General features: G+C 43.8%; 1 protein-coding gene across 2 annotated transcripts; it reads left to right on the top strand.

The window, feature by feature from the left end:
- Positions 1-1,033: 1,033 nt before the first annotated feature.
- On the top strand, positions 1,034-26,841 carry LOC141113563 (uncharacterized). 2 transcript variants are annotated; one of them, XM_073606746.1, is made up of 6 exons: positions 1,034-1,224; positions 8,774-8,897; positions 11,630-11,722; positions 14,463-14,575; positions 22,979-23,361; positions 26,285-26,841. In XM_073606746.1, exons 2-6 carry the CDS (start codon positions 8,779-8,781, stop codon positions 26,396-26,398), a joined length of 822 nt encoding a protein of 273 aa, XP_073462847.1. In that variant the 5' UTR covers positions 1,034-1,224; positions 8,774-8,778; the 3' UTR covers positions 26,399-26,841. The 2 variants fall into 2 exon arrangements, with proteins under 2 accessions (XP_073462847.1, XP_073462848.1); XM_073606747.1 differs by having other exon boundaries at positions 1,055-1,091.
- The last annotated feature ends 237 nt before the right edge of the window (positions 26,842-27,078 follow it).

Raw genomic sequence — 27,078 nt, 5'->3', positions numbered from 1 at the left:
GGGAAGCTCAAATACCTTTCCTTAGTATTCTTTAGAACATTATTAGGAATTGAACACTTGTAGTTGAATGCACTCCCCTTGTGGGATTCAATCTTTGCCCACCTGGATAGGCCTCTCTCACTTGCCTAGCAGCCAGTACGTAGCACGAACAAAAGTCTCTGCCACAGACTTGTTTGGAACAAAACCCGTACGATCCTCTGCCACAGGATGTAATGGTTTACGATGAATTTCAGACACAGTACTTGAACCTTTAAGCCAACACTGCAGTACTATGCAGTAAGATTACTTCAGGATACGTCCTCCAACTGAGTCACCAGGCCCCTCTCCAGACCAGCACTCTGCATGATCCTTCCATGACGGGTCCTCCCCTGGGATCTTCTCGGTTGTCCAGCTTCTTCACTCTGGATAGACAGCTCAGAGACAGCTATCTATCCAGCTCAGGACCATTCCTCTGCCACTGTGGTAGGCCCCACACAGGTTTCTGGGCCCACCCACACGCCGCAGCGACATGGGCCTCCGGAACAGAGGATCAAGAGGTGGTATTCCTAATGCATACCTGTCGGCCAGGAGGGCCAGCAGGTGGATGAAAACGAACCCCAAAATATGGCGTCTGTCCCATAAATACCCTCTCCCAGAATGCAACTCGGAGGACCACCTCCACCGAGTCGTCTCCGGGACAGAAGAGCACTCATAGGCTTCAACACGTTGCCTTTCCAACACCGGCCCAGTGTGGAATCACAAGCAACTCAGCCAAGCTGGAACAGAGGCAAACCTATCTTCACCTAACAAGTAACCCACAAGATTTACCTATCAGCAGTAGATTAAAAATGTACCAGCGCTACACTTGATTACGTCTTTTTCTCTCATTACAGAAAGTTCTTATGTATGTAATAATGAACTTTGACCATGATCTGAGCAGCCTGAGACATTTTGCAGTGAGTTATCTTACAAGCTGGGAGGACTGGAAGAACAGCTTCTGCCAAGAGGAGGAACACAGACTATGACCTCCCTTCTTCTCATGATGATTTGAGACAGGGTGTGTTTCCTCTACTAAGCGCCATTTTGCGATCAGAACTGAAAGGGACTGAAAGGTGAGGTCTATAGGCAGCGAGGTCTTTGTCTCCAGTGGGGGGAGATCCATAAGGGATCCAGACCTGGGTTGGTTCTGATAGCTCTGTCCCTTGTGTACACATTGCTGGGACCCCCACAACAATTCTCTGTCCGGTAAGTAATTATTTCATTATCTTTATTTAGCAATCAGTGGACTGAGCAGGCTGAGGACTAAATACACTGAGATCAGATTATATACTTTATATATGTATTTAGTACATATACCTTTTATATTTAGCTTTGCTGAGCTTACAATGTATAGGTTCTGTTTAATTTAGATGAACTTTTTTTGTACCCCTTGACAGAGCGACAATACTTTATCTTTTAAATATATATTATATTATTATTATTATACAGGATTTATATAGTGCCAACAGTTTGCTCAGTGCTTTACAACATGAGGGCAGAGAGTACGCTTACAATACAAATCAATACAGGATATGTATTTAGTAAATATACTTTTACATATAGCTTCCCTGAGCCTAAAGTAATTCTAGTTACAGTTTAATTTGGAAGAAACATATATTTTCTAGCGTTGATAGTCTAGCGAGAGTTTCTTTTTTGTTTAACTTTGTATAAAAATATGAAAATTCAAGCACCAGCTACTGAAAAGGAAGAAACTGACACGTACATTAATCTCTATGGGGCATAGTGCTGAATTGTGGCCTTGCGCCCTCTAGCAGACCGCAATGGAACTGCTTTGTGTTATCGGTATTTCGTCAAATTAGGTGATCCGTCAGAATGTGTAACAGAAGTGACGTTTTCGTCGCCGCCATCTTACTACAACCCGCACTCCTCCTTAGTAAGGATACACTGAGAAGGGGGCAAGCGGACATATTGTTACACCCACCGGAGTTTTGCATTTTACATTTATTTTTAACAGTAAAGTGAGTCCGTATTTTTAAAAGCAGTGGACTTGTGTCCAATTAGCAAACCTGTGAAATCCGCATGTTTGCCGCAGCTTTTAAAATTTAATATCTAAACAGTAATGCCCTGTACACACGGTCGGACTTTCCGACGGAATATGTGCGATCGGATTGTGTTGTCGGAAATTCAGACCGTGTGTGGGCTCCATCTGACTTTTTCCATCGGAATTTCCGACACACAAAGTTTGAGAGCAGGCTATAAAAAATTTTCCGACAACAAAATCCGATCCTTTAAATTCCGATCGTGTGTACACAAATCCGACGGACAAAGTGCCACGCATGCTCAGAATAAATTAAGAGACGAAAGCTATTGGCTACTGCCCCATTTAATGTCCCGACGTACGTGTTTTACGTCACCGCGTTCAGAACGATCGGATTTTCCGACAACTTTGTTGTCGTGTATACAAGACAAGTTTGAGCCAACATCCGGCGGAAAAAATCCATGGATTTTGTTGTCAGAATGTCCGATCAATGTCCGATCGTGTGTACAGGGCATAAGACTGAGTTCTAAGTACTGTATTTCACAATATAAACTCAGTTTACTGTTAAAGAAACGTGTAAAATGCAAAACTCCGTGGGTGTAACAAGATGTCCAATTACCCCTTCTCAGTGAATCATTACTATAGACGAGTGCGGGGAGTTAAAGCAAGATGGCGGCGACGAAACGTCCCTTCCGTTACACATTCTGACAGGTCGCGATTCCGATGAAACAGCGGCAACAAATTGCATGACCTTGACTGCTGAGCTGAGTCATTTCCTTCTCTGTGAATCGCATGCTGGCTTTTAACCCTTTCACTGCCAAAGTAATTTTCTTCTTTCACGTCTAACATGTCCATTTTAGGCCCAAAGATTGCTTGCACCCCCTCAAAACATGTATTTGTTGAAAGCAGGGGCCCTGTAGAAAAAAAATCGGTGGTAGTTGCAATTATTGTGTGTCACAATAATTGCGCTGCTTTTTATCCTCTTTTTTTTTTTTTTCAGCAAGTTGAAAGGGACCTTCATCCTAAATGAAGTGTCATATTGCTCTGCTCCCCCCCCCCCCCAACACCCCCTCCCCAGATTTGGGTTCTGAGTAAGCCATACACGCCTGTGCACACAGGGTTTCCCCTCCACTAAAGAAGGGATTAAAGTTCCTCTTTAATTGTAATGCACACAATATAATACCAATTGTTTTGTTTTGTTTTTGTAAAATATAAAAGACGAGGTTGCACTAAATAAATACTGTACATAGCAAATTTGTCAAGCCTTTAAAGTTGCATGCACTGGTGAAGAATGGCGGCACTTTTCCTCCAGGGTTTTTCAGATTCACTTTGTCTTACTGGTCGCACCTTTTGTATTTTGATGGCTTCATGATGGCTCCACAGTCTATCCTATGGGTTGACTTACCAATTTTTTTTTACTGAAATAATTTTAGGCTTGGTTCACACAACTATGCAGTTTGTTTTTGGCCCCTTTATGCTACTCAAAATTGTTCATATGCGACACCTTAAACGCATTTACATCCCCATCAGTTTAATATTAACTGTGAATAATGGCCATAGAATTTTTTGCTCTCACTCTGGTGTGTGTGCGTTGGATTTTTAAATTTAAAGTGATAGTAAAGCTTCAAATTTTTTCTTTTTTTAAATAACAAACATGTCATACTTCCCTCCACTGTGTAGTTCGTTTTGCACAGAGTGGCCCCGATCGTCCTCTTCTGGGGTCCCACGGCGGCTCTCGCAGCTCCTCCCCGCAATAGGTGACCCCCTCTGGGAAGCGCTCTCCCGAGGGGGTTACCTTGCGGGTGTCATACACTCGGCATCCATAGCCACTGAGTGTATGACTCAGCCCCGGCGGCCGCGTCATTGGATTTGATTGACAGCAGCGAGAGCCAATGGCTGCGCTGTTATCAATCTATCCAATGAAGACCAGAGAAGCCACGGAGAAAACGACGCGGGATCGCGTCCACGGAAATTCGGGGCTCAGGTAAGTAAAATGGGGGCTCGGGGGGGGGGGTTGGGCAGTGACTGCAAGGTGTTTTTTTACCTTAATGCATAGGATGCATTAATTTGAAACAACAACCTCTTTAATTTTCTTAAACTTTACATTTTTAAACATAAGCCCCCTATTTGATAACATAGTGCTTAAAGCTGAGTTCCACCTAAAAGGGGTAGCTTCTCTTGTCTGTCCCCCCCCCCCTTTCCGTTGCCACATTTGGCACCTTTTGGGGAGAGGGTACCTGGTTTTAACAGGTACCCACTCCCACTTCCGTCCGAACTGACCTGGAAGTTCAGCCCCTTTTCCCCCCCCCCCCCCCCCACAGCCTTCTGGGACACTTCACAGGTCCCAGAAGGCTGCAGCCCATTCACAAAGTGCAGCACACTTTGCGCATGTGCAGTAGGAAACCAGCTGTGAAGCCACAAGGCTTCCCATAGTCAAGGGCAGGAAAAGAATAGCTGATTGGAAAATCTGCTTTGGTGAGGACACCGCTGGATCCCTGGACAGGTAAGCAACCTAATATTATAAGTCAGCAGCCACGGTATTTGTAGCTGCTGAATTTTATTTTTTTCTGAAGCAGCCTGGAGCTCCTCTTTAATCAGCCTCATCCCCAGCCAGAATGGCCGGGGTTTGATATCTCTGAACCCAGAAGTGCTCAAAGCTGAGCGTATCCAGGTTCATAATACCCAGAAGAGATCATTGACCTTCTGCTTCTCTCTATCCTGACACTCACCATGGAGGTCCTTGATGCAGCTGAACGCTCTCCCTGCCACTGCAGCTGTCAGAGACAGCACAGGACTTTATTACTGGCCGACCTTTATGTTGGATGTGGTAAACAGAATTTAACACTCCACGGGGAAGAATAAATGTTCACAGGCACAGCAGATACGTGATCTGTCTAATTATAGGAAGATGGGGCTATATGCACTTAGTTTATGAAGGTGTCAGTCACATTTGGGTGAAATTATATTTATAAGCACATTCATGTATTTTTTGGGGAATTTTTTGGGCAACAAGTTGGATTATATGCACTTAGTCTAGGTTTACACCTATGCATTTTGTGGTATGCAGAAACGCACTACAGTCCATTTAACATGGGTTTCCTATGGGACACGTTCACATCTATGCGTTTATCAGCCGCTGCATTTATGGAAAGGGTCAGGGACTTTTTTCCCGCAGCAGATTGTGTTTGCCTGTAATAGACTTCAATGGACCTGCACCAAAAATGCAAGTGTTGCATTTTTGATATGTTTTTACATGCATTTTGTGTGTTTTGGATTTTTCTTTTCTCCTTAACAGTGAATAGCCAGTTGTTAAGGAGCTGGTCCCCCCCCCCCCAAATCCATACCAGACCCTTATCCCAGCATGCAGCATGGAAAGCCAGGAAAGGAGGGGGACTAACGAGCGCCCCCCACCTGAACCATACCAGGCCAAATGCCCTCATCATGGGAGGGGGCTTTGGGGCGGGCTCTGAGATGATTCCAACATTGGGCGGAAACAATTCAGTCTCGGGTCACTCAAGAAGACATGTGACCACTCAATGAAGTTGAACAAAAAACAGTTTACCCTTAAAATGCTTAGGGAGTTCTTTACTGTTAGAGCGGTAAGGATGTTGAACTTCCTTCCGCAATCTGTGGTTTCAGCGTGAAGTGTCACTAAATTCCAAAAACTTTTAGATGGACATCTTATTGAACACAATATACAAGAATATGGGAAATGGTATGGAGACATAAATACACCCACACAGGTTGAACTGGATGGAGTGGCGCCTTTATTCAATCTTACCAACTATGAGACTATGATTTATATATTGACAGATTAAGAACCACCTAAATATGTTGCATGCTTTGGTATAATTACTGAAACTGGCAGCATTCTATTTATTTTTTTAATCTGGTGCATACAACCAGAAAAGTGGTGCAAATGCTTTATTAAAGGGGTTGTAATGGTTCATGTTTTTTCACCTTAATGCATCCTATGCATTAAGGTGAAAAAACATCTGATGTTTTCGGCCCCCCCGGTTTACTTACCTGAATCCTCGAAAGTCCAACGTTGAGAACGCGCTTGATCTCGGCCCGGTCTTCTCAGCTCTTCATTGGATAGATTGATAGCAGCGCAGCCATTGGCTCGCGCTGCTGTCAATCAACTCCAATGACTCGGGGGCGGGGCCGAGTCCTGTAGTTGGCGGCTATGGACGCCGAATACAGGACTCGGGAGCACGCCCACAAGGTAGCCCCCTTGGGAGAGAGCTTCCCAGGGGGGTTACCAGAAGCGGGGAGGAGCCGAGACAGCCGCCGAGGCACCCCAGAAGACAAGGATCTGGGCCACTCTGTGCAAAACGAGCTGTAAAGTGGAGGTAAGTGTGACCTGTTTGTTATTTAAAAAAAAAAATGTAAAGCTTTACAACTACTTTAAGTTACCTACATTGTGTGTTATTTTTACACAAGAACCTTTCTGGTGCGCCAGCCTTTTTTTTTCTAAATACTTCCCACCTAAGGACATCATATGAAGTCCTGGTCTTTGAGTGAAGATGCGTGCAGCTACAGGCATCATTCAGATATCATTTTTTTTTTTTTTCGTTCTCTGCTGGCCATTTTCCTACAATGTAAAAGCCATCAAAGCGGCTGTTTAGCTGCTTGATTGCTTTTACAAGCGGTGGGAGGGGCTATTCCCCCCCTTTCTTCCACCCTTCGGTGCTTCTCCAGGCTCGCCCGTGCGATCGAGGAGCTGAAGAATGAAACTGCTGGCAGCAGCGGTTTACCATAGAGCTGGCTGTGGCCCAGATGGTCCCCGGACAGCTCTATGACCCTCGAAGGCCAGAGGCAATGTCATGACGTCACTTCCAGTGTCAGCAGATGTAAACACTACTTCAGTGCTCTCCAGTGACCCCCAACAGCATATGCGCTCACCTCTAAGCGTGTGACACAGTAACTAAACTATGTCTGAAAACGCATGGGAGCCACTCCTCGGTTCTGATTGGTATGCAGACGCTGACCTCCAATATGCTCATATATCACCACGATTCATGAAATAGGGAAACAGAAAAACTCCATAGTGTAATATGTCCAACAATTTATTATAAAATAAGCACTTCCCTTCATAGGGATACTCACATTGTGTAGGTGCGTGAGTGCACCATCCTAATCAAGGTTATACAATGTATGGAACAATGGTACGGCGTGCGGTGCGGTATATCCTTCTAATCTGCTCCTTACTGCTGACAGCTCCGTCCTGGCCCCTCCCCTACGCGTGTTCGGCACAGGGATCACGTGCCTTCATCATTGTTCCATACATTGTATAACCTTGATTAGGATGGTGCACTCACGCACCTACACAATGTGAGTATCCCTATGAAGGGAAGTGCTTATTTTATAATAAATTGTTGGACATATTACACTATGGAGTTTTTCTGTTTCCCTATTTTATGAATCGTGGTGATATATGAGCATATTGAAGGTCAGCGTCTGCATACCAATCAGAGCCAAGGAGTGGTTCCCATGCGTTTTCAGACATAGTTTAGTTACTGTGTCACACGCTTAAAGGTGAGCGCATATGCTGTTGGGGGTCACTGGAGAGCACTGAAGCATGCTTTATATCCCTGTACACATGATTTTGGATGAGCACGATGGATAACACTGATGATGGACATTATATCCATGCACTTTGAGTTCTGTCATTTATGAACTTTGCGTTTATGAACCTTATGGAATTTATACATCACTTTATTGGAGGAGTGAACACATTTTTTGATATTTTATGAGCACATGGATTTCAGATTTATGCATGTTGGCACTTTAATTATTTATCACTGATTAATAGTATACATGATTGTTATATTTTTATATTTTTCATATATATTTTAATTTTTTAATCTTTATGCTTATATTTGCTTTTTGCACATTATTATTGATCCTTGGTTTAGCACAGACACAGTTTTTTTTATTTATTTTTATCACTTACACGGATATGAAATGTGGTTAGTGTTTGCTGCTTGCCTTTATTAGGATATTTACCTTTAAGGCATTAACCCATTTGTGGCTCGCAAGACTTCCTTATATTTTTCTAGATGTAAACACTGCTGTTTTATTGCTGGAAAGCCTGAGATCCATTTTGTTTTTTTATCTCAGGCTTTCCAGCATAGTGGGGAGATGTGGGGACTTATAGACCCCCCGATCTCTCTATAAAGAGGACCTGTCATGCCCTATTCCTATTACAAGGGATGTTTACATTTCTTGTAATAGGAATAAAAGTGATCAAACAATAAAAAAATTAAAAGGGAAGTGTAAAAATAAACAATAAAAAAAAAAAAAAAAATTTGAAAGGGCCCCGCCCCCTCATGCTTGCACGCAGAAGCGAACGCATATGTAGGTCGTGCCTGCTTATATAAATAGCTTTCAAACCACACATGTGAGGTATCGCCATGAACATTAGAGTGAGAGCAATAATTCTAGCACTAGACCTCCTGTGTAACACTAAACTGGTAAGCTATAAAAAAATTAAAGCATAGCCTATGGAGTTTTCTAAGTACCGATTTTGGTGTTTTATTCCACGAGTGCACAATTTTAAAGCATTACGTATTGGGTATCTATTTACTTGGTGTAACATCTTTCACATTAAACAAAGAAATTGGGGTAAATATTGTCTTGTGTTTTTTTTTTTAATTCATTAAAGTGTATTTTTCCCCAAAATAGTCAGGTTTTGAAATTTTATTCCCTAGGGTCTCTGCTAAAAAAAAACATATATTTGATTTTTACATGTAGAAGAGATGTGTCAGAATTGGCCTGATATGGCAGTGGTTAAACGACCAACGATGAATATCGTTTTGCTTCATATTCCAACATATTCCAACGACTTTATCAATTTCCACATAAATCCTAATTCAAGGTGAGTGTTAAATTACCTAAGTACACACCATTGCTGATCTGTTGTATTTATTTACCTTTTTCCCCTGTCCTAAGGTAACAACGCTTACTGTACTATATTTATGGATGAGTAGTGTGGTCACCCTAGGACAGGAAATGTGTTACAACCATGTTGATGGGGACAAGGGCCTCTTCTCGACAACCCTAGGCTGTGGTTGTCTGGGTCTGCAGGCGGGGGGCTTATCAGAATCTAGAAGCCCCCTTTAACAAGAGGGCCCCCCAGACCCCCCCCCCCCCCACATGTGAATGGGTATCGGGTACATCGTACCCTTACCCATTCACCAAAAAGTAAAAACCACAAGAAACCGTTTTTGACAAGTCCTTTATTTAAAAAAAAAGTGTCCCCCGATGTAAATCCATCATCAATCACGACGCCCGCCGGAACTGAAAAATAGAAAAAATTACCGATCAGAATTCTAATTGTTCTGAAAAGTTGGAATTCGTTAGAAAATTAATGAATTAGACTAATTTTAATGAAAATTTAACGAATTCCATAACAAAACTAAATTGGTAACATAATAAATCTATCCGAAAGGAAACACATTTTTCCGTTCTGCACATGTCTAGTATCTGACCCTTCTTTGAAGAAGTACAAACAAGTAACCTTACCAATGCAGATTCTTCATTTCACTAAATGCCAGACTTTAGATTGCAATCTCCTCCCTACAGTGGACACCTGGTATTGCAGCCTGACCAGTTAGCAATGCATTCTATTGAAAACGATTTTTGAAAATATATGACAGCCAATTACATTTGCGTGACAAATAAGGGCAGCAGATTAACTTTTGCTCAATCAGCCTGTGGGTACGATTTTATTTAAAAAAAATTTTTCCCTTCAAAAAGGTCAGACTTAAGGGGAGTTCCACCCAAAAGTGGAAATTCCGCTGATTTGTCTACCCCCTTCCCCCCTCCGGTGCAACACTTGGTACCCTTTGGGGGGGATACCGGGAGTCTGGGCCGCGGCTCATTATGCCAGCGGCTCGGCTACCTCCTCCTTCCCCCCGCTGCCGGGCCAGTAGGAGAGAGGAGCGGGGCCTCGGGAATGCCCAGTAGGGTTCCAGCCGTGAAGCCATAAGGCTACACTGTGGGGTTCCCTTACCTGCAATGGCGGCGGCAGCACCCGACAGTTGATGGAAACATCAGCTGCGGTACTGACATCGCTGGACTCTGGGACAGGTAAGTGTCCTATTAAAAGCCAGCAGCTGCAGTATTTGTCTGCTGGCTTTTAATTTTTGGGTGGACCTCCGCTTTTAAAGTTTATCTACTCTTTATAAAAAGTTAAATTTTAAATAGAGTAAGGAATGGTTAACCATTTCAGCTCTGGAAGGTTTACCCCTCCTCCCCCCTTCATGACCAGGACATTTTTTGCGATGCAGCACTGCCTCACTTTAAGTGACAATTGCGCAGTCGTGCGGCACTGTAACCGAATAAAATTTTTGTCCTTTTTTTTTTCCCCACAAATAGAGCTTTCTTTTGGTAGTATTTGATCACCTCTGCAGTTTTTGTTTTTTGCGCTATAAACAAAAATATGTATTCTGCTACATATTTTTGGGAAAAAAATCCCAATAAGCGTATGATTGATTGGCTTGCGCAAAAGTTATAGGGTCTACAAACTATGGCCTAAATTGATAGAATTTTTATAAATTTTTACTAGTAATGGCAGCGATCAACAGCTTATAGTGGGACTGCGACATTGCGGTGGACAAATAGGACAATAGGTGACACTTTTGGGGACCAGTGACACTAACCTAGTGATCAGTGCTAAAAATATGCACTGTCACTGTACTAATGACACTGGCTGGCAAGGGGTTAACAGGGGTGATCAAAGGGTTAACTGTGTGCCTAGTTTGTGCAGGGTCTCCACCCTACCTACTGACAGAATGGCAATCGGCCTTGTTTCTGTAGGCAGACCGCCGTTCTGCTCGTGTCCCGAATGATTGTCGAGTGCAGTGGACCTCCTGAGTCCAATCACAGCGGGAGTGGGTCATCGGCGGCGCGTGTACGCTCCCCAGACCCAGAAGTGCAGGATCGCGTACTAGGTAGTCGTACAGAGTCACCTTGCCACCACGTATATATACAGTATACAGTTGGTAAGTGGGTTAAACGCCTTTCATGTTTTTTTTTCCCCATCTGTATCCCATTGGGGAGATCTCCCTGCATTGCACATACAACAGAAAATGAGAGGGAATCTCTCCAAAGTGAGCAAAATAACCTCTTAGGCTCGATTCACATCTATGCATGTTGCTTTTGAGCGTTTCTGCAGTGTTTTTTGTGGTGCTTGCCGCGTTTTTGAGCTTTGCGTTGCGTTGAGTTTTGCAGGTGTATACAGTCTAAAAAAAAAAAAACGCCAAAAACGCAAAACGTGTCAAAAACGTGTCAAAAACACTGCAAAAACACTGCAAAAACGCTGCAAAAACGCTGTACTTGCGTTTTTGATGCTGGTCCATTGAATTCTATTACATGCAAAACGCTGCATTTTGCATGAGAAAAAGTCCCCGACCCTTTTCAAAAATGCAGAGGTACAAAAATGCATTGATGTGAACATGTTCCATAGGAACCCATGTTAAAAAAATTCCCATGTATTTCTGCAAACTGCAAAATGCATCAAAAAACGCGTTAGTGTGAATGGAGCCTTAGTTGTCCCTGAAACAAGTGTCCCCACTGAAAGATTTCTTTCTATTTCTATTTGTTTAGGTTGCAACAACTGTTTGTTCAGGTTATAACTCATTTTCAGTCCCGGGGAGACCATGTTCCCTTTAGCAAATTGTGGGAGAACTTCACCAGCAGGTAAAAGACAACAATTTAACCCTACCCCCACTCCATCCAACACTAAGAAAAAACAACATTTGGTTTTAGATCCACTTTAAAGAGACCCTGTCACCAGGTCATTCATTTCAACAACAATCTTCCCACAAGGTTATATGCGCATTTAACCAGTTAAATACAGGGGCACTTCCCCCCTTCCTGCCCAGGCCAATTTTCAGCTTTCAGCGCTATCGCTTTTTAAATGACAATTGCGCGGTCATGCAGCGCTGTACCCAAACAAAATTTATACCATTTTGTTCCCACAAATAGCGCTTTCGGTGGTATTTGATCACCTCCTGGGGTTTTTATTTTTTGCTAAACAATTAATAAAAGACTGAAAATTTTGAGGAAAAAAAAAGTTTTTCTTTGTTTTCTGTTATAAAATTTCGTAAATTAGTTTTCTCCTTCACTGATGGGCACTGATAAGGCGGCACTGATGAGGTGGCACTGATGGGCACTAATATGGAGCACTGATGGGCACTCATAGGTGGCACTGATAGGCGACACTGATGGACACTGAAAAGCTGCACTGATGGGTACTTATGGGTGGCACTGATGGGCATCACTGATAAGCTGTGTCCAATCACAGCTGATCACGGTGTGAACAGGAAAAGCCATGTATCGGCTTTTCCTCTATTGCGTCTGACAGACACCAGTAGAGGAGAGCCGATCGGCTGCTATCCTGACAGGGGATGGTCTGCGCTGATGCACTGCACTGGCAGGCATTACTGATGGGCACTGATTGGCATCATTTGTGGACACTGATTGGCATCCCTTGTAGCCATGGGTGGCATACCTGGTGGTTATCAGTGGTGGGCATCCAGGGTGGTCCTGGGTGGGCATCCTTGGGGGACTAAATCATCAGCGCAGACCAACCCCTGTCAGGATAGCAGCCGATCGGCTCTCCTCTACTGGTGTCTGTCAGACGCAATAGAGGAAAAGCCGATACACGGCTTTTCCTGTTTACACCGTGATCAGCTGTGATTGGACACAGCTTATTACGTGGTAAAGAGTGTCCGTCAGAGGCTCCTTACCTAGATCGGAGTTGCGGTGTGTCAGACTGATCGCCACGCTGCCCGCCCCCCGCAGGTTGGCTTTCCTGAAAGACGTCATATGACGCCTAGTCAGGATAACAGCACCACCGCCCGGCCGTCATTCTGCTATAGGCCGGGCAGGAAGTGGTTAAAGTATTTTATGCTCTCCCTTGTGAAGACCCTAAAAAGCCCTGAGACTGCTGCAGGGTGCCGCCATTTTGGATGTTATGCCAGCAGTCCCAGCAGACTAAGGCTCGGCTCACACTGCTGCGACTTGTCATGCAACTTCAGAGTCAAGTTCAAAGTCGCATGACAAATCGTACCCAATTAACTGCAAAAGAACTGTTCTAAGCAGTGCCACTCAAGTCCAAGCGACTTAGAAAGAGGTTCCTGCACTACTTTGGGGTGAGTTCATCACAACTTGCATTGACTTCTGTTAATGAAGTCACAAGCAAGCCGCAAAGAAGTAGCACAGGATGTCGGCTGTCAGTCGCGTAGATGTGAACTCTGTATAGTATTTATCTTTGATGCTCTCTGGCAGTACATAGGTAGGGAGGAGGGGAGGAGCAAAGCATCTGGGCCAGCACAGCAGCAATTTGACACTCCTAGAAGAGGAGAGGGCTATGACCTACAAGGAGGGAGGAGCTCTGCTAGATAATTGACTCTTCCTGTAGTAGTCAAATTGAACTTTTTACTTTTTTTCTTTTAAAAGTTTAGAGGCACATTGCAAGCAAACAATACTGCAAGTAAGCATTTAAAATACTTGATTTTTTTTCTGCACTTTGAAGTGTTATCTCACCTATAGAGAAAAAAATTAAAAGATGAACTAACACCCTACACCCTCCCCACCTTCCTGGTCCTTGCTGCACTTATCCCCTTAGGTGCAGCAGTCCTGGGGTTTCACTAGGGATGTCAGGACAGACCTGAGTGGTCCGATTGGCTGTGCAGTCACATGCTGATGCTGACCAATCAAAACAGCTCCGATCCTTCCTGGCGTCCTCAGGGAAAGAATAGGAAGAACAGTCGGGTTTTCGAACCCCAGGACTGCTGCACCGGATAATGAAACTGTATCCCCCACCTTTTTTCTGAAAAAGGTGAACACTTTATTCTGCATTTTGTAAAGTTGATGATGGGTCTCTTTAAAGCCAATGTCACTACTATGTCCCCCTCGGTTCCCATCAGTAATTTGAAACTGGCTGCAGATTGAGCCTCAGAGTTGATTTTTATATCATGGAATACACAATGGCTTGTATTGCGGTGCAGCAGAACTAAACCCTCCAATACTCCCCTCCCTTCCTGCGATGCAACATTTGCTCCCTCCCTCCCCAGCGCTGACCTTTTCTCTCTGGTGTCCTCCAGGTTTGGGGGCCTCGCCAGCCTTGATTGGCTAGGAAGAGGTAACTCCCACGCATGTGCACAAGATGAATTAATCCTGGCACCGAGTTGTGGGGAGAATGTACACTGAGCACATAGGTAGCCCAGTAGACGTTCCAAAGCATCTTGCGAGGAGCAGGGTAAGAAACTTCTTTGCAGAGTAGACCTGGTATGTCTCTTCTGCCATAAAAATCCATCCAGGTCACAGGTTTTGCAATTTAGGGATAAGTTCTGCTTTAACTATCGAGCCACCCCTGTTCTGGTGATTAATTGGAAGGAAAAAAATACATTCTTTAACATCTTTTCTACAATAGGAAAAACGAGTTTACCCAACAAACCGCAAAGAAAAAGAAGGTGCAAGACTCTCCCCCGATTCAGGACCAAAACAAAGAGGCCATCAAGCTCAGTTGCAAGCTGGAAAATAGGCGTAAGTCAAGGTGGCTTCTGTTTAGTGGATGGGGTGGGGGGGGGATAGTTATCCATCGGCTTCCCATCCTGCAACCATTATGATGCCGGGTAGTCTAATTTCTTTATATATGTATACAGTGTATGTGTGTAGTCCGTAGGGTTCAATATTGAGTTGGCCCATCCTTTGCAGCTATAACAGCTTCTGGGAAGGCTGTCCACAAGGTTTAGGAGTGTGTCTATGGGAATGTTTCACCATTCTTCCAGAAGCGCATTTGTGAGGTCAGGCACTGATGTTGGACGAGAAGGCCTGGCTCACAGTCTTTGGTCTAATTCATCCCAAAGGTGTTCTATCGGTTTGAGGTCAAACATTCCCATAGACACACTCCTAAACCTTGTGGACAGCCTTCCCAGAAGACAGATTTTCTTTGATCAAATCACATGCAATAAGCTAATCACACATTATACAATCTCCTTTATATTCTACCATCAACTATGTAGTGTAAGGGCCTGCTTTATTAAATACAAATCAAATGGATTGTTTAGGTGTGTCCTTATATTATATAGTTTTGGGACATTTAAAGGAGATTGTACAGAGATTGAAGAATTCCCACACATTTACTTTCTTGAATTCTGTGACATGTAGTTACTATGCCCTGTGAGTAGGCACTGCTGTCACACATTTCACAGAGCCTGCCTTCTGAACTACAGAGTTGCTGAGAGGAGGAGATTTAGAAGGTGGAGTCAGTACAGGAATCACTGCTTGAAGCAGGGTACCATGGGATATGTAGTCCTTGTAAATTGAAAGTCTAGTATGGTGTGGCGTTGGATAGTGCCATCATCCCTAGCATATAGAAAAAAATGTAAAGAACCCTCTTGGAGTGGGACTATAGCAGCACATGCTCAAAAAAACATAGTACAGGAATAAAAGTATAAAAAAAGCTTTATTAGTACAAAAATGTGTGAAAACAATTAAAGTGGATGTAAATCCAATGTCATCCTTTCTAAACTACTGCCATAGGGGTTATCTATAAGGATATACAGTCCTCCTGCATGTATCTTTACCTGTCAAATGTCTCCCCTCTGTCTGTTATGAGACCCGAAAAACTGCAGATTCTGTGGGTGGGTCTGTTGTCTGGAGCTCGGTGGGTGGAGTCGTGATGTCAGTAGACTCCCCGCCCACCTATACACTCCCCTTGTCAATATGCATTTTCTCCTGTGTATTTCTTACATTGAACTTCTGCTATGATCTCTAACATCCAGTGAAAAGACAGGAAAGTAACCACATGACTTCAGCATGCGAAATCATGGTGTGGTGTGGAACAGCCAATCCTTGCAGAGCTGCTGAAGAAAGGAGTGGGAGGGAATTAAAAAACAATGAATGTCTTAGGCTAGTGCACGAGATGTAAATTACCTGTCACTCACAGCAAGGGGGAGGATTTGACAAAGTTTTTCTCAGTTTGTCAAGATTTATCTCACTGAACAATAAAAGAGGATTGCTCAGAGATGGTTTAACTCTGTGTGGCAAGACTGGGTTCAAATGATAGGAAATCTTATACTCTACATTATGACATACACATGCTGAACATCTCACAATAATGGAATACAACTGGTTGGTTTTAGTCTTCAGGTTAAAAAAATATGCTACAGTTTTCATCCTTAAATGAACGAATGAAGTACACAATCTGCCTGTCCTGCTATTCTCCTCAACTGCGTTGTGTATACCATTCAATGACTATTTGCCTTAAAGAGAAGATCCACTAAGGCGCATTTAGGGGCTAGTGGCAGAGACCTATCCCTGCTGTTCATTACCTCCCAGAGAGTTCTCTGCCCACCCCTAAAAAGCAGTGCTTTAGCTGAGCCACCATTGTCACCAGTTAGAAGGAATTCAAATCCACTAGTGGCCAGATGATGTAGCATGTATGGTCTAGAGTTCCCCTCTAGTGTATGTATAATTAAGGCTGGTGACAGTAGTAGCTTAGCCTGTCATGGCTTTGGAAGGAAGGGATAACAGTAAAGACCTGGCTGGCGATCAAACCCTGACACCCCCCCCCCCTCGAAGTGTTGGCCCTTATGGAAATTCCGTGAAATTCTGTGTAGGCTCCATCGGACATTTTCCGTCAGAATTTCCGGCAAACAAAATTTGAGAGCTGGATCTCAAATTTTCCAACAACAAAATCCGTTGTCGGGAATTCCGAGCAAGTGTAGACTATTCCGGCGCACAAAATGCCACACATGCTCGGAATTAAGCAGAAGAGCCGCACTGGCTATTGAACTTCCTTTTTCTCCGCTCGTCGTACGTGTTGTACGTCACCGCGTTCTTGACGTTCGGAATTTCCGACAACATTTGTGTGATCGTGTGTATGCAAGACAAGTTTGAGCCAACATCCGTCGGAAAAAAAAAAAATGGATTTTGTTGTCGGAATGTGCGATCGTATGTACGCGGCATAAGAGGAACTGTCTGTAAGTCGGTTATACAGAAGAACCGTAAACCAAGACGCTTGAGAGGGGATATGATTTACAATTACAAATACCGTACTGGTGACCCCACAATAGGGCTAAAACTTTTACACGGAAGGGAGTCTAACAAGACACGTTGCCACTCATTAAAATTAGAAGAAAAGAGTTTTAACCTTAAACTTTGTAGAGGGTTCTTTACTGTTAGAGCAGCAAGGATGTGGAATTCCCTGGGCGGTGGTCCCAGCAGGGGGCATCGATGGTTTCACTAAACTATTAGATAAGCACCTGAATGACCACAACATACAAGGATATACAATGTAATACTGACATATAATCACACACATAGGTTGGACTTGATGGATTTGTGTCTTTTTTCAACCTTGCCTGCTATGTAACTATATGTAACACAGGGGTCTGTCCAAAACTAATATTTAATATATTCTTGGACAGCTTGGGGTGAATTATCCATGAGCTACTTGGCTCTTCCATTTTCTAGATGTAGCCAGGAGCTGGCTAAATTGCGTGCATTGTCAGGGGACGCTTTACATCATCTGCCACAGAGGCTGTTCCCCCTAGTGCTCAGCCAGGACTCTGTTTTGTCACATCCTGAATGCACAAAAAGTGAGAACTTGGAGAAGAGCGTACGATCTTGGGACATGTAGTCCAGTTCACACTGGGTACTGATCATTGTGGACTACAAATTCCAGCCGGCTGGAGGGAGAGAACAGAACGCTTCAGAGAGGGAATAAATAGCCTATGTTGGGGAGGAGTCGGTCTCTTGGTACCACGGCCTTCACCTGGCAGCAGCGATCCAGGCATTCAGGCAGCGGGAATCAGAGCTGTGGCCTAGGCAGCCAAGCGGGAGAGAGTGCTTCCAGTGAGCGGGTGCGGAAACAATTGTTGTTCGGCAGTGTCTGATCATCATCGACACTTGCCTTGCAGATCCAGCGAGCTGCAGCCTTGAAGAGAGTTTGGTCAAGCATGATCGATGAACATGGCATCTGCATGAACCTGCATCAGGATCTCCCCATAATCCCTGGAGCTTGATATTGTTTGGTCTGGTGAGCAGGCATCTGCCCACCCTCTTTGTACCTAGGACACTGCATGCAGACACCTTTACATTGCCCCATCTATTAGAACTCTACGAGAAGATATTTGTCGTATTTGGAATATAAATATTCCAATACTACTTTGGGCCCCAACATTAGATTTAGTTGAAGATTCAAGACACTTGCTTCAACATCAGGACTCCTTTGGCTCCTTTGGTATCATTGCGTTATTTCCAAACCAGAAATGACACAATGCTCAGCGCTAAACCTTTTGGCTTTCAAAATGAAACATCCAAACAGCATCACAGATATTAATACACTATATTTATTTATATAGGCTCACTTTATTGCTAAAATTACTCTGAAATTCAAGACGTAGCTGGGTGTAGTAAGATGTCCACTGCCGCCTTCTGACTGCAGGTGTTCTGTCAGATAAGCAAACCTGGTAGTGGTGGAACGCATGCGCAGCTGATGGAGTGTCACTTCCGTTTCCCTAATCTGATGGGTCACCTATTCTGACGGAACACCGGGAATAGTTTGACTTCAGAATTAGTTATTGTGACCTGCAGCCATAGTTTATGCAAGAAGTTACGGCGGATCTTTTGTTTGCCTGTTCATTTAAAGTGTACAATACTAACCATATCTTTCTGGTCTTATCCATCCTCACTGAAACTTTTCACTGCAATGATTCTAGGTAAAATTATTTTGGTTTGCTTTGAACTATTCTGTGTCTGCATTCACACTTATTAACTAAAAAGTCTGAACCCAGGGTGTCAGACTTGCAAAGTCAGGGCAACCATTGGGGTTCATTATCTTCAAACCGTCCTCATGGGGTAGCGCTACATATATCAAAGTTGTTTTTTTTTGTGTTATAGAAAACGCAATTGGGAATTAAGAAGTTCTCTACACCTGAACAATGGCACTATGTTCCCACTAACCTCAACCCTGCTGATCGCGGCAGTTGTGCAGTACCTACTACTGCATTTATGAACACATCATGGCTATCTCTACCAGTACTTTAGAATGATAAACTCATCTCAAGTTCTACAGATTCTAACTTTCAAATGGTTCATCCAGAATCTGACACGGAAATCAGAGCTGTTACCATCACACTCAACACCTCTGTGAAACCAAGGGTAAGGCTGATTCCTCACCTGTCAGACTTCCACGTAGCAGACAGGCGAGCCCGATGTAGCAGGGGAAGGCTTCCCTTACGTATCTGGTTCCCGGCCCCTGGTAGTGTGGACAGGAGGCACGGGAGCAGAGAATGGTATGAGAGCCTGGTGGTTAGCTGCAGAAGGATCCCGGTAAAGGTGGTTATGGAGATCTCCAGTAACTGAAGCACAGGCAGCAGATGCAGAGCAGGAGTGGAGCAGGCAGGTCGGGTCACAGGCAGAGGTCGGCAACAGGCAGGCAGCGTAGTACAAAGGAGCAGGCAGATTCGTAGTCAGGACAGTCCGGGATCAGTGGCAGGCAGCAAGCAAGGAGGAATCAAAGACAGGCCGGTGGTCAGGAGATCAGGTTCAACAGGAAACAGGAAGCAGGTGCAGGGATACAGGGAGCTGAAGATCGGACAGCACCGAGCCCCCTGTGCAGACGGCCTAAATAGGCAGGTTGGCGCCAAACACCGGACGTGCGTGCACGCCGACGCGCGCCAACGCACCGCGATGCCCACCAACAGCGCGTCTGCCCAAGGGAGCTCTCTGACATCACCGCTTTGAATGCTTTTCTAAGCGGTCCTCTGTTGTACGAGCCATTGCACATCTTATTCACAATGCTAATCAATTTGCAAACCACTCTAGCACTGAGAGTGTCACAAGTGGCACATCTGTAAAGGCCCCCCCACAATTGAGGAAGTCTTTCAAGCAGAAAGGGTTATTATCCAATGTGTCCAAAATGAAGCGTACTGACAAGAGATTGCTAACGTATTAAAATGACTCAACCTATCTAAGGATAGCCCTCTTTACAAATTTAAATCCAATAATTGATCACAACACGTTACTTCGAGTTGGTGGTCACATTGGAAGGTCGAATTTGTTCAGTGGAGAGAAAAATCCCCTCATTATTCCAGGACGTCATCACATTACTGCTCTGTTAGTTTGCCATTTCCATGAGCAAGTTCAGCACCAGGAACGTCACTTCACAGAAGGAGCAGTAAGGTCTGCAGGTTTCTGGATCGTCGGGATGAAAGGGTGTATATCGTCCATACTCCACAAATGTGTCAAGTGACAAAAACTAAGAGGAAAGCACCAACAACAACAGATGGCAGAGCTACCGGCTGACTGATTAAGCACTGAACCTCCGTTTTACTAATGTTGGCATGGATATATTTGGCCCCTAGACTATTGTTACACGCAGAACTCGTGTTGCTAACAATAAGCGATGGGATGCGCTGTTCACTTGTTTGTGCATCCGTGCAGAGCACATCGAAGTGATAGAATCACTGGACTCTTCCTGTTTTATTAATGCCTTCAGAAGATTTGTATCTGTGCAAGGATCTGTAAAGTTACTTAGATCTGACTGTGGGACTAATTTTACAGGAGAAGAAATGATCGTGAACTTCTTGAATGACAAGTGTAAATGTGAATTCAACCCAGCTCATTCCTCTCACATGGGAGGCTCCTGGGAATGCATGATTGGAGTTGCAAGGAAAATCCTGGACTCTATGGTACTGGACCAGAAAACCTCCCAGCTTACCCATGAAATTTTAGTCACTCTTGCAGAGGTGTCTGCTATAATCAATGCAAGGCCTCTGGTCCCTGTGTCCTCAGATCCAGAGTCTCCAGTATTGCTCACTCCAGCCACTCTTCTTACCCAAAAAATTGGGATAGCTACTATTCCCACAGAGGAACTTCATTATCCTAATGTTTACAAGCATCAATAGAAACAGGTTCAACATCTTGCTAATGTGTTTTGGAACCGCTGGAAGATGGAGTACCTTTCTAACCTTCAAGGTCGCAGTAAATGGCAAACTAGTAAACCCAACCTAGAAGTGGGAGACATAGTTCTGTTGAAAGAGACAGATTCTCATCGCAACCTTTGGCCCATGGGTCTTATTATAAAGACTATGCCAAGTAACGACGGAAAAGTACAGGAAGTAGAAGTTAAACTAATAAAAGAAGGTTCTGCACACTTTTACTTCAGGCCTATAAAGGAACTAGTACTGCTTTTGCCCAAAGAGCAAGACAAGTCTCACAATTCATCAACTTGATTCAAAGGGAGTTACGAAGAATTGAAGCATGTTGCCGCCTTCCTTTCTGAAGATGGATATTTCCTTGTCACAGCCTGGACCTTCGAGACCAACATCTGCAAGTATATGTTAATGTTTGCATTGCTTCCCTTGTTCTTCCCTTCCCTCTTGTTTTGCAGGTGTTCTTGGAGAGAATCTTCATTACTTATATTTGGATTTGGTCTAAAGTTTGTTAAAAATAGAAATCATAGATTTCGACAGGGAGTGTCATGTTTCACATGCTTTGTGATATGCCTTTAAATGGCATATGTATTATTCTGTCCCTGGTTCCACCCCTTCCTTTCTGTATCTCAGCTTATCCTATATAGCTAGCTCCACCCTTTGTTCATTTCCCAGTAATGCATCTCAGCACATGCCTGGGCTGGATCACATTATGATCTTTTGACCTATCCGATGCTCATTGTTGTAAGATCCTAACAGTTTATGGATTAAACTTCACAAGATCAACAAGGTGTCACCTGGATCGAGTCACTGTCTGTTTATTCAAATAAGATTGGGGTTATCGACATCTCAACACAACTAAATTTAAGTTACGGAGATCACACTTTCAGTGCTTAGATTTGGAGAGGCAGAACAACTACCTTTAGTGACTGTTACAATTTCAGTTAAAAAAGGAGACAGCCGTCCTACCTACACAAACATGGCATCCGGCTGGAGGCCTTTCCCTGTATAGCTGTCTATCTATAGTGTCTCGGAGTCTGCCAATTACCATTGCATCCACCTAAGTTCTTGCTACAAGACAATAAATCTCTTGTTCGCATTCAAAAAGTGACTGGCGCCCATTATTGCATTACACCCACCATGCCTGTTAACCCACTCTACAAGGAAGGATGTCAGCTCTCCCTAACTATTGAGGTCACTATTGGGCCTCTAGAGGTCTGGGAGGTCGCTACACAAGTATCTACCCTAAATTGAAAAGTCAGTTTTTAGTTAGACTGGCCCTTTAACTCTTTCACTGGCGGAGCCTTTTTTTTTTTTCCACACATGCTAAAACATGAATATGGGCTTAAATCCATTAAACATTTTATATGTTGAAGGCAGTGGACCCATAGAATAAATCATGGTAGTTGTAATTATTTACTGTATGCTGCATGATATTGGTGCAACTGTTTATCAAGTCTATATTTTCAGTAAATAAATTCAAATTAATTTTAATGCACACAAACACAATTAAATCTCCTAATTTTCTGTGATATATAAAAGATGAGGCCATTGGGTAACTAGATACCAAATATGTTAGGACTCAGAACTTCGGACACTGCCGGCTCTGAACCCTGAAGTGCTCGGAGCTAATCATTTCGGGGGTTTAACACTTCACAAGAGAGAAGGAAGAATGGATATTCCTCCATCTCTCCCTGTTCGCTATCCCAATGTCTTTGCTTATTTGTCCCAGGCTCTCAGGAGAAGCAGGGGAGTTCAGGGACCATAAAAGCGATCCCATTGCTGTATAGCCACTGGATCGCTTTTACAATATAGCCTGCAGTCTGCTTTTTAAAAGTACACAAACTCATTATTGCCGTCACAGGTTTGTTTATATGCTGCTAATTCCCTGATATAGTAGTTATATCTATCTCAGCAAAAGGGTTAATACCTATGTAGGAATTGAAACACTCAGGAATTTGCATACTAATCAATATATTCATGTATTCCTTTTCTTCACCTGCAGCTGATAACCATGACCTCCTGGTAGATGACTTTGTGCAGAAATTCAGCGATGACCTAATACGTCCACCAGACAACGAAGTCACAAATAATTTACACATACGCATCTGTGGACTGGATGGCACGGTGTACTCGGGTGAGAACTATAGGCTTGAGAGCTGGGGACAGAATTTTCTGCCTAAGCCAACCAAAATGAAGGTTCTTGGCATCATAGAGAGTTCAAGCGGCATGCTTCTATTTCCGCAATGGATAGTTCTTGTGGCAAAAAATGGACGTGTGTATGGCTATAAAGAAGAAGTGCTTATTCTACATGCCAACAGTCTAGAATACCTTGTAAAAGATGGCATTAAGAAAATCGAAACCTACACAGATGACATCAGTGATGAGGTATAGTATAACACATTCATATTATCTGCTGCTCCCTAGATTCTATAATCTGACCACAGATTTGTTTCTGAAATTATATTCAGATTCTTAAAAGTGAAGTATGGGGTTTCAGAAAAAAAAATTATACTTATCTAGGTGGGTGGAGCATCTGTCCCCCACCGCTTCTAAAACTGAGAACTGAGCAATCAAACACCGCTGATTGCTCAGTCCTCAGCCTTCAGTGAGCAGAGTTCCAGTGATTGTCAGTCACCGGCTCTCTGCTTGGCTGTGGAGGGGGTGGGAACAGCTGGCTCAGTCTCCCAGCATCTCGCTAAGAGTCAGAGGCAACTGTCAGACCAGGCATCTGGGTGAACCCCTACTGTAAAGTTGGGATCTCTCCAGTCATGTCAGCCGACAGTGGACCTTAGCCTTATGTTGGCTGAAAACAGGTCATAGGAGTACAGAAACTAAGTGCACTCCTGTGACCTACAGGAGAAGCATAGCCAAAATAGCTTTGGCCATACCTCTCTTTTTAACAAGTCGTAAATGAGCTTTAAAATACACCCTCATTTATTGACTCCTCCCTATAGGTGCAGTTCACAGCAGAAATATTGAAGTTAATAAAGTTCACCCCCTCCCAGCAGTTAAGCTTTTTCTGCTTCCTCTTTCAGAACATCTGTTGGCGCTATATAAATCCTGTATAATAATAATAATAATAATAATCTGCTCTGCATTTACAATAAAGAATCAAAGGCTGCTGGAAGGGGAAACAAGATGAGCTGAACTGCTGGGAGAGGAAGCTGAGCTGATCGGTCACTGCTGGCAGGCGGAGCTGAGCTGCTGGTTTGCTGATTGGGAAGGGGAGCTGAGCTACTGGGCCACTGCTGGGAGGAGGTGGGGCTGAGCTGCTGAGTCACTGCCAGGAGTGGGTGGGTATCAGGGAATTTGAACTGCTGGGTCACTGTGATAGGAGGCGCTGAGCTTATAAGTCACAGCTGGTAGGGGGGTGCAGAGCTGCTGGGTTACTGCTAGGAGGGGAAGATGAGTTGCCGAAAAATATGACTTGAAGGACTTCAATGCTTCTGCTGTGAACTGTGAGGATGAAATGCTGCACTGCGGCTACGGAGGTCAGTGAGGGCCTGTTATAAAGCTTGTTAATAATATGTAAGTAATTGTTCATAGCCTGGCCACATGTTCACTTTAATGTCAATCTCAGAGGTTCTCCAGAGAAGCATTTGGGGGGCAGTCTGTAACAGCCCTGAGGGGTCAGCTATACTGAGGTTATATAGTACTTAGGGGTGTACTTCCAGACATCCTTACAGAAGCAAATATGTGTCAGGCTGTGTTAGCACAGCTAATGTCGGTGGGGATTTAAACTTTACACAGCCCCCTGCTGTTTAAGAACTCAGGGCTGAAACTAATTAAACGCCCCCATTTTGGGGGGAAAATATTCCCGAAAAAATCATTTTTTCATTTTTTTCATTTTTAAAACATGCTCGTTTTCTGGCTGTCACACTGGTCTTCTGATTTTAAGGCTGGGTTCACACTGCTGCGGTGCAGGAACGCAGCGAATTTACTGCGGGTTCCCACATCGCACCAACTCGCACGGCAGTTCACACTGCCATATGCGAACTGCTGGGGAGTGTCATACAATGTTAATGACACCCCCAGTTCAGCCCACATATCGCACTGCGAACTGACAATTCGGACATGTATCGGATCGCATAGGTGTGAACACCCATGCGATCCGATTCTGGTCCAAACAAAAAAAAGGGTCCTGCGCGAGTTTGGACCAAATGCAGTGCGATATCAGCCATACTATCTGTATGGCTGATATCGCACAGCACAGACATCGCATGTGATGTGAACAGCTGTGCGCTGCGAATCACATACGATGTCTGCCACCGCAGCAGTGTGAACCCAGCCTAAAACCTTTATGCAATGGCATGAAGACAATATTCCCAGTCTTTATGCTTGTTCTGGGTCAATTCCTATTGAAGCCAAATGACAGCCAGGGAGTGCAGCATTGATAAATCACATATGGCTTTTGCATGCATCTCCCTCAATGATAAATAGTTGGCCATGGCAATGTTGCTTTGTCAGCCTGAAAGCACTGTATTCTTTAGACAGATTCACTTTAGGCCGGGTTCACACTATTGCGAATTGGATGTGAGTTTCCTGCATCCAATTTGCATGACAGGAGAGTGTGAGCGGCTCTCAATGGAGACGGTTCACATATCTCCGGGGCGGCTGTGGAGCGCACAGCAGAAGAGTCCTGTGCATGTTTGGCTTCATTTCAGTTCCGAATTCAGCCAAAAATTCAGACCTGAAACGGTGAACGGGGGCGCACTGGACCCCCTTCTGTGACCTGCGGCCGCACATAGTGTGAACCCAGTCTTAAGGTGATCTCCTGACGTGACCCAAATTTACCACCAAACCTCCCTCTCTCCCTTTAAATGTCCTAACATGTTTATTTTCTTCTACCTTGGTTTCTTTAGTGAGAAACTGTTGTTATTTCCTGTGACATCACCAGACATGTAAACTTCTTGCAGGTGAAGCTACTGGGAGGTCACTACCTATAGATATAAACCCCCCCCCCAGAACTACATCTCCCAAGATACCATACCCTACACAAAAACAGGCTCTTGGGAGTCAAGGCAGCATTGTTTTTGCTGGGAAAGAAATCAATGTATGTGTGTGGAGAGGATCAGGATTAGTTCTGAATTCCAGCTGATGCTGGTTGAGGTGTAGCAGAGGCAGTGATGTCAGTTAACAGGAAATTAGAAACACACTGGATTTCTAGCAGGATCATCAGGTATTTTTCTGTATTTGCAGAGATTTTAGTGGGATAAAATACAGGGCATGTGCAGAGATGTGCTTTTGTATTTTGTTCACACATTCACACTTCAAGGTGATCGATCAACTGTATTTTGTACCCTTACAGGAAGAGGAAGTCCTTCAGAACGATAAAGAGGTCCAGAGACTAAGACAGGCTACCAAAGAATTCATTGACAAAGATGCAGATGAATTCAATGACTTCTATGCACAGTTTATTTAAGAACTCAAAGAACCGAATACAGAACAATTTTGATTTGTCAATTCAGCTAATGGTTACCTGTACTCCAGGATCATCCTGTCCAATATAATGACAACTTTACTTTGGTGCTTACTATACCACGCGCAGCTGGAAAATAATGGAAAAGAAGAAAGGAAAAAAAAATTATAGATTCCATCCACATTTCTCATACATCATAGGATGGTTATCAGTTTTTGCTTTGCGCTATATTGTCAGATCATAGTCACAATTTTTTGAGAGACTATATCATATGCAATGCCTTGGAGTCCATTGTGGGCTATCCTGTATAAAATGTTCTGTGAACACACCTTGCTACCGTGGCTTGTGAATAGGAAAAGGCATTTTTATGATGAAACAATGATCTGTTTTTGGTCAATGTGTTTGTTGTACAAATTGATGTAAATAAAATATATATATATTTTTTACCTGTACCTATTCAATGGAAAGCAAAAATGGCAAATGTGCTTTTGAACATACATGGCATATGATCTGACCACAGCCTCCCCCCACTGTCTTGCTGCTGCTTCCCCTTTTCTCCATTAGCCTGTAAGAATATGCAGGATAGTGAGCTCACTGAGCCTGGGTTCACACTAAAGCGAACACAGACATCGCATTTGCACTGCTGCATCAATCACATGCGATGTCTGTGCAATGCGAGTTCA

Source organism: Aquarana catesbeiana, linkage group LG12, assembly GCF_042186555.1.
Source record: "Aquarana catesbeiana isolate 2022-GZ linkage group LG12, ASM4218655v1, whole genome shotgun sequence".
Lineage (NCBI taxonomy): Eukaryota > Metazoa > Chordata > Amphibia > Anura > Ranidae > Aquarana > Aquarana catesbeiana.
Note: the sequence above shows the minus strand (reverse complement) of the source record. Positions and strands in the feature narration are given on the sequence as shown.

What these genes read in the sequence shown, in the direction of transcription:
- LOC141113563 (XM_073606746.1), top strand. Translation starts at nt 8,779, where the DNA reads ATGTGTCAGAATTGGCCTGATATGGCAGTGGTTAAACGACCAACGATG. An exon ending in CACATAAATCCTAATTCAAG is followed by an intron (nt 8,898 to 11,629) that starts GTGAGTGTTAAA and finishes CTATTTGTTTAG; the next exon opens with GTTGCAACAACTGTTTGTTC. An exon ending in TGGGAGAACTTCACCAGCAG is followed by an intron (nt 11,723 to 14,462) that starts GTAAAAGACAAC and finishes TTTCTACAATAG; the next exon opens with GAAAAACGAGTTTACCCAAC.